The sequence below is a fragment of the Telopea speciosissima genome, chromosome 4, assembly GCF_018873765.1.
Source record: "Telopea speciosissima isolate NSW1024214 ecotype Mountain lineage chromosome 4, Tspe_v1, whole genome shotgun sequence".
Classification (NCBI taxonomy): Eukaryota; Viridiplantae; Streptophyta; class Magnoliopsida; order Proteales; family Proteaceae; genus Telopea; species Telopea speciosissima.
Window position 1 is genome coordinate 1,367,444 of NC_057919.1, and position 8,373 is coordinate 1,375,816.

Genomic DNA, 8,373 nt, shown 5'->3' on the forward strand with positions numbered 1-8,373 from the left:
ATTATAGCATATTAAATGACATTAAAAATAGAGAAAATAAAAAATAAAACATGGTCGACATGCTCGCCATGGCAACGACATGCTCGCCATGGCGGGCGACATGTCGATATATCGACGTGACACCCCTCCACCGACTTGGATCGCCGTGACAACTATGGTTTGCTCTCCTCCACCTATATATATATAGGCCTGGTGTGTTGGGTTTGAAGAATGGTTCACCTATGTTAGATTGATCTGTTCATGTCCTATAGGTAGATTTCCTTGGTTTGGGAGACTCTAGGATCTTGGCATGCTTTTGTATTTACCAATTCCTTAGTGGCACCATCTCTTTTTCCACGCTTATGTGCTGCTGCCGCTCCTGTCATGTTCCTTGAGATTGAGGATCAATATTTAAGTGAAAGACAGAGATAAGAGAGAGAAAATAAATAAGAAAAAAAAACTATTTTCAAAGTCACATGACCACTGAGAACTTATAAGAAACCAATGGTACAGAGGAAATCACTAATAATAATACTTTTAAAGGAATAGGGTGTCAGAAGTTTTAATATTGAGATAAATGTTGGTAGGGAAAGCTCTAGAGGTGGATAGTATTTTGATTGAAATTTCGAAAATTCATGGTTGTGGTCAAATTGACTATTTTTAGAATTTTTGTTCAATCATGAGTAAGGCACAATGAGTTGAAGAGAATGTTGCTCAAAGAATTAAGAGTGTTAAGAATAGTTGTATCAGGGGTATATATGTACATAACCCCTATTTTTATGTACTTTATGTGTCATTTGTATAAGGCCAAGGGCCTGAGTGTAATTATATATTCTTTTCAATATAAGCATGTTAGTCTCTTGTTTTGAGACATAACACACCAAACCAAAACCGTGGCTGCTCTCTTCAGTTTTCTTCTCTTCTCCTTCTTGCACTCTAAAAGATAACAAAGAGTGCAGCTCAAATGAGATTGATGAGATAAATGATGAATGGCAAGGCTAGGAGTGAAATAAACTGAATTTATATATATATATAATAATTGAAGAAATTGATTCCTTGGGTGATTAGATGGAAGGGTTAACCAAAATAGGTAATACAAGACAAGATAACCATCTAGGAAAGATAAGATTGTAACTGACTGAGATAACAAGATATGATATGCGATTCGTCATGATATGGTGTTCCTTTTTCACTCCTCAAACACATGGGGAATGTAGTTACATGTGTTTGATCCAATAGAAAACGCAAGTTGTACTCAAGTTGGTGAGGACATCATGGCAGGAGCGGCAGTCCAAATGGGTGGATTCCTACTCACTTGTCTATCTATTCTTTAATTTCTTATTCTGAATTATGCACTTCAACTTTGCTCAAACTAATTTTCTGTTTTAAACTACTGACTTCATTCTTGGTGCAGAGCCCAATTTTGGTTTATGTGATAGAATTGTATAAAAAAATACTCTGTTTTCTTTGGATCACTGATAAATACAAGCATACTGTGATTACAAATATTGATCTTTAGACTTATTTGCTAAATCACTATATAGCAAGTAGAAACCTCTGAGATTCATACTATTGATAAATAAGTCTGAAGATCAATATTTGTAATCACAGTCCTGTAACTACCCCGAACCTGGACAGGGTAAAAAGTCTGCCCTCACGGGCATAGATCGAAAATCACCTTTCACATTTGTATAAATAATCCAACTCCCATAGAATTCATACATACACAGCGGAAGACTTAACACTAATGGAGTTGGGATTAAGACTAATACATGACATATGTATTACACTAGTGGCAATTGAACAAGTATTACAAAGCTCTGTGAATGTAAATCTTACTACAAAACATGTTCTTTGTCTTTCTCATTTCATAACTCCTATTGTTCACAAACACTTCTCTCAATCCTACTCCCCAGGTTGGTGTACCATGTACACTCACAATCAAAAGAGTCTGAAGCTGTACACACACTCCTCTGAACTCATCATCTGAGAAGAATATTTATAATAGGGATCGCCCTGATCAATAAGACGGTTGAGAACTGCTGGTTCTTTGTTGTTCTTGGAGGCAGACAATCAGGTTTTTTCAAGTCTTCCAGAGGTGTGCGACAAGGGGACCCGCTATCGCCGGCTCTGTTTCTACTGGCAGAGGAGGTGTTAAGTAGAGGTCTGAAGGTGTTGTTCACTGAGAGGCATGCTTCTTATTTTAGACTCCCCAGAGGATGTCCTGGGATTTCTCATAGCCTCTTTGCAGATGACACGATAATCTTTACCAGGGGGTTGAAAAACTCGTTAAAGCAGATTATGGGATTTCTTGGCAGATATAAAGGGTCAGCTGGTCAATAAACAGAAGAGCTGTTTCGTGGTGGGAGCCAGAGCTACGCAGACTCAAACCAGAATGGTGGCTTCGATCTCGGGATTCCCGCAGAAGACGTTGCCTATCACCTATCTAGGGGCTCCTCTCTACTGTGGAAGGCTGAAGATTAATTTCTTTGATAAGCTGGTTGACAAGATCGGCAGCAAGGTGGAAGGGGAAGCTGCTATCAGCCGGGGGTCGGCTCACCCTCTTGAAGCATGTCCTCTCCTCTATTCCTATCCATGTTTTGGCCACGATGGAACCCCCCAAGGTTGTGTTGCGGAAAATTTATGGCATCTTTGCAGACTTCCTTTGGGGTAGCACGGAGTGGGGAAGGCGGAAGCACTGGGTCAGCTGGCAGAAGGTGTGTAGGCCAGCGGTTGAGGGAGGCCTTGGAGTGAGGATGCTGGAGGATGTGGGGATGGTGCTGAAGCTCAAGGGTCTTTGGAGGGTCCTGACAGACCACTCTATTTGGAGTGAGTTTTTTAGGGCCAAGTTCTTTAAAGGCCTCCATATCTCTCTGGTTGATCCGAAGGGGGTTAGTTCAAGATCTTAGAGGAATGCCTTGGCCTACAAAGGGTTGTTGATGGACAGATCTCGTTGGCTTCTTGGGTCGGGGGAAGTCTTTTTCTGGCTGGACAACTGGTCTGGGGCTGGTCCATTGATTGATTCAGTGGATAATGGCCTGCAGGTTGATGTGGAACTGCGCCTTAAAGATGCTTTGGAGGAGGATGGCTCATGGAAGCAGGACTTACTAAACCAGATCGATGAGGTGACCATCAGGAATGACATTTCTTCAGGAGATTTTCGCCTTTCAGCTAGGGAGGATGTTTTGGTGTGGACTCCCGCTAGTGATGGTGTCTTTTCGGTTAAATCAGCCTAGAATGAAATAAGGAGTGTATCACCTACAGTCCCATATGCTAGATGGATCTGGAACCAATCCCTTCCGGTGAAAGTGGCTTTCTTCACTTGGCAACTGTTGAATGGGAAAATCCCAACTGATGACGCCTTAATGTCGATAGGGATTCCGATGGCTTCCAAGTGTCTCTGCTGTGGTGAGCCTAGGATGGAGACATCAGATCACTGTTTGATTTCAGGTGGAATTGCCATAAAGGTTTGGGCCTTCTTCTCTCGGCTGCTTGACATTGAGGTGCTACCTGCTCAAGATGTTAGAAGTCGGATATCCCAGTGGCATGCCTTGGCAAGCAGACGCTGCCTCAGTGCATTTATTACAGGTTTACTCCCTTCCTTGATTGTTTGGGAGCTGTGGAGGGAAAGAAATAACAGGAGGCATGATGAACACAGGCGCATGGCGGTCACGATTATAGAACGCATTAAAGCCTGGGTGAAAGAGCTCCCGATGCCGGTGAAGGTGAGGAAGGGGGAGTCTGCTAGAGACAGGTTAATCTTGCAATGTTTTGGGCTTGAGGCTGTTCCAGCTAAATTTCCACGCCCTCTCTCGGTTTACTGGTGTCCCCCTTTTCATTCAGTTAAGCTGAATGTGGATGGGGCATGTCAGGGCAACCCTGGAGAGGGGGGGGAGGAGTGATCAAAAACACGGGTGGAACTGTCCTGGCAGCGTTCTCTAACCACTACGGACTATGCACAAACTCTCAAGCTGAGCTTCAAGCTTTGAGAGATGGTCTTAGATTGTGCCAGGAGTTGGGGTTCAAGGAGGTAGTGGTGAATTCAGATTCAGCCAACACAGTGAGAATGGTGATCCTGCGGAAGTGCAGCCTTTGGAGAGGATGGTATTTGTTTAATGAGATTTTAGCGCTGATTCAGGTTACTCAGGCGACAGTGGATTTTGTGTTTAGAGAAAGCAACAGGGCTGCTGATTGGTTGGCCAAGCAGGCCTGTGAGACAGGGTCTTCGGTCACTTTCCTGCAGGAGAATTTGCCCTCAGGAACCTTCCAAGCGATCATCAGGGAGGATAGGGAGGGCCGGCCGGTCCTTAGAGTCTAATGTTTGGTTTCGTGGGTTTGGGGTAAGGTGGAATGTCCCCCCCCCCCTGTATTCTTTATTTGGTGATGATTCAATAAAATTTTGGGGCTGGCCCGGGTCCCAGGTAAGTTCAGGTTAAAAACAACTCAGTGAGGAAATCATGTTACAATACATTCAAGTGCTCATGTGCTTCATTAACAGTGGACAAATAACCATACAATGTTTTACTGTTGAGTTAAGTCTTTAGTCATTATTGTCAAATACCAACTGTGCACATAACAGTTAAGGTTAGCCTCCCTCGTATCATCTATTCAACTCTTTATCTCAGTACTACAACCCAGGAGAGGAATGACATGGCTTGTACGCGTACTCATGTTCTCATAGTCCCGAAGGATAGCTCGTATTCTCGTAGTCCCGAAGGACAGCTTGTAAGAAACCTCATCCAGTACCTAACCCCCTACTTGAAAGGGACGGTATTCACAAGGTCATATTCTCTTAATACTATGCTTACCAATTCTCATACTAATTCACATAACTCGTACTTTTGTTCACATAACTCAATACACATTTGCATTTCTCTTTCTCGTGCTCATTTCACTTGTATACAAACACATACTCATACAACTTGTCATGTAACATTCAAAAAGAAACTTAACACCAAGTCATCCTTACAAACATATCATTTAAATTAAATCATGATAAAGCAACACATCTCATATAGCAATATATTATAATCAATAATACAAATCAGCCATTCATTTATACAGCCATACTAGTATGGTTCCCTCACCTTTTCTCAATAAAGTGTGCGTCCGTGTTCAATAGCGCAAGTACGGAAGCTCTTCTCAAAGATTCAGCCCAAATCAGAATTTCCAGCAATGTAACTCTTTAACTCTTCCTTCAATTTCTGTAGTTTCAGCAACCTAATTCCATTCAAATCTAACCCTTCTTATACCTAATCCAATAATCAAAACCAATTCTAGTAATAATTGGATGAAGCGCAACCTCAGATGATGGACTTCCAAAGCCAGATCCTTTCATCAAATATAGGACACCATTTCCTTTGACAGTAGGAGCCAATTATCAGTGGTCTCCTCTCAATGTATTGACACCCCAAGGAACAGGCTCATTGTTGATTTCTTGGGGCTTTCTTTTTCTTTGTAGCTGCCTAGTGCTCCTCCTAGTTGAAGGGCCAGGCCCTGCTGTGTTTTTATTTTTTCTAGGGCCGGGCCCTGCTGTGTAATTTTTTTTTCCTTTCTCCCCTGCCTTTTTTGGGGTTCTCATGTATTTTTCTCCTTTATAATATATTTCTTATTCACCCCAAAAAAAATGTGATGAGCAGTGAATTTTTTCTGCTTGCATTGACAATTATTAATCTTCCTTATGTTGTAACTACAGCGTGGTTGCTCATGTTTTAATCACTATCCCTATGGTTTCAGGTGAATTTCGACACTTGTCAAACTAGGGAGACTGCATATCCATGCAGCATATTTGATGATCGACATCCATCCACCGTATCAATGACGGTGCTTGTCGTTGTTGAAATGTTCAATGCCCTGAATAACCTCAGTGAAAACCAATCTCTTTTGTAAGTATATATTTTCAGAGGGAGTTTTCTGTATGTTTAATTTGCACAAGGATTAGTTCCAACGTTGTTGCTCTATATTCTTTTTCACAGATAAATTGTTTATTATTGGAATGGTGTTTATATACAATTCTTCATGGTGCCAGCTGCCATAGTCCTGCCATATCAAATCCCCCATTAGTTACTTACCTATTGATATCGTGTTCTAATTCCAGCGTAATTCCTCCCTGGAGTAATTTATGGCTTGTTGCATCAATTTTCCTGACTATGATTCTTCACATGCTAATCTTGTATGTGAAGCCTCTGTCAATTCTTTTCTCTGTAAGTCATCTTTTTGCCATCCATATTTATCTGGTTAGGTATTTTTATCATTGTTTTTTCCTTTTCTCCCTTATTTTCATTCCCACCCACACACCCCACCCCCCCCCCCCCCCAAAAAAAAGGAAGTTCATTTAAACCTACACTCTAATGTGTTGCAGGTGACACCATTATCTTGGGCTGATTGGACCATTGTTCTCTACCTTTCTTTTCCTGTTAGTAATTTGTTTTTTTACCTAACTTCTATTGAGATGTTGAAATTGAAGATTCACTGAACATTTGGATTTGACTATGTTTTGTATTATATAATTCTGCATTTGATATCTTCTGTAGGTAATAATAATTGACGAGGTGCTGAAGTTTTTTTCAAGAAATCCCAAAGGTATATTTTATTCTATTGCATCGTGAATGCCATTGTGTCAAGGATTAACCAATACAAATTGTATTGCAATGTGGACTGGATCAAGATTGACTGGGGGATTTGTCCAACCTCTGATACTTATCCCTTTAAGGCTTTGACCATAATACGTCTGTGGGATTTGTCCAACCTCTGATACTGATCCCTTTAAGGCTTTGACCATAATACGTCTGTGTGTGTGTGTGTGATGGTGCTTGCAAAATGATTCGCTATTTGGTGTACGATTGGCATGTCTTTAATCCTTTTACTTTTGGGTTCATTTTGTTCAAGTTCTAATTTGGGTCAAAATCATCTTGGCTTAAAAAATTATGTTGGGGTAGTTACCATAAATTCAGCTGCATTCACATATGCATTGGGTAGCAAGTCTTTCTATTACAAGGGATTCTGTTACAGAAGTAAACTTAAAAAACAAGTCGTCTTATATGATTGTGATTGTAGCAATTACTTATTTATGAAATAAAATTAGCATATCAGTATTCCCTGTATGTCAGGGTTCTGTTTTGAGGTAGAGAAATAACATATCATGTTTCTTCTATGGCCTTCGAGTGAAGAAAAATGTTTCTGATTCGGGATGAATTGAAAAAACCACAACCAACAAGTGATGGACCCCCTCAAAGGTCAATCCCTATTATTGTAGGATAGTTCTTTTGATGTTGAGAGCCTTGTAAGAAAGGTAAAGATGTGAAAGAATGAGTAGATACTACAGGGGTTAAGGAGTTTATTTGTCTTAAAAATCAAGCATCCCATATAATGCAGTGATCCTCATTGGAACAGTGCTTCCCTGATCCTATAATGGTCCAGCATTCAAAAAGAAGTTGATCATTTTTCTTCAATTTTTTGAAAATCAATGTGTCGTTTTCAATAAACTTTCCTAGTCAGGATTCAGAATTTATACTTTGAATAGTAGGCAGTTTTATTATTTTAGTATTAATTTTGATGAGTTCGACTATTTCCTATGTACAAATTATATTTTGAACGAGAGAAGACTGTTTTCTCAATATTTAAATATTATTGAATGTTTGTTACCCTTATTGTAGGCTTCAAGTTCAATTTCAGATACAGGAGACTGGATTTACTCCCCAAAAGGGAATCACGTGACAAATGATGGTTGGAGCCTCCAGTGAACCAAATTACGTGCATGAGTGGACTGGGCAAGACTCAATTAGATCATGTGACACATTGCATATAGGTCTCATCTAATCTTCATGCGTTTGCCATTATGGAGTCAGATAGATGGTGATGCTCAGATGCTCAAGTATACCGATCCTACTGGAACATTTAAGTGACTGGAAATGGTTGACCATGTCCTGTTGTTGTAACAAAAATACAGAGGAAACCTCATTGATTTTGGGTTGTCTGATGTACCATAATTTGGTGACGCAGTACTACAAGACTTTACACTGGCTACTTTTTTGCTGCCCCATTTTTCATTAAAGGGGCGTAAACTTTTAGTTTTATAACTTTTTTGTCCTGTAAATTTATGTACTCCCCAAAAATTGAATTCTTGATCAATGGAGGTACAATACACCATTTTTGTTCAATAAAATACTAAAGTGGATGATTGACTCATTATATCACGTGATAGCGAAACTTTTTCCCATTAATTTTTGAAAGGATAGTATCACCCTTGAAAGGTTCAAATGCAAGTTCACACAGCTGAAGGCTTCACTATTGACTCCTCCTGTTTGCAAGAGAAATGAAGGAAAGGAAAGTGAAATCAAATCAAAATTTTGTGTAACTGGCTTCAAAATATTCCAAATCTGTAATATTAGTACA

At 40.1% G+C, this 8,373-nt stretch overlaps 1 protein-coding gene across 1 annotated transcript in view; it reads left to right on the forward strand.

Annotated features, from left to right (window-relative positions):
- Positions 1-7,911, forward strand: part of LOC122657962 (calcium-transporting ATPase 3, endoplasmic reticulum-type) — a 200,654-nt gene extending 192,743 nt beyond the window's left edge. Inside the window, exons 30-34 of the mRNA XM_043852775.1 lie at positions 5,716-5,864; positions 6,077-6,182; positions 6,341-6,394; positions 6,513-6,561; positions 7,635-7,911. Coding sequence (XP_043708710.1) covers positions 5,716-5,864; positions 6,077-6,182; positions 6,341-6,394; positions 6,513-6,561; positions 7,635-7,702 — 426 coding nt within the window. The 3' untranslated portion in view covers positions 7,703-7,911. The remainder of the gene's footprint in view (positions 1-5,715; positions 5,865-6,076; positions 6,183-6,340; positions 6,395-6,512; positions 6,562-7,634) is intronic.
- Positions 7,912-8,373: the final 462 nt, after the last annotated feature.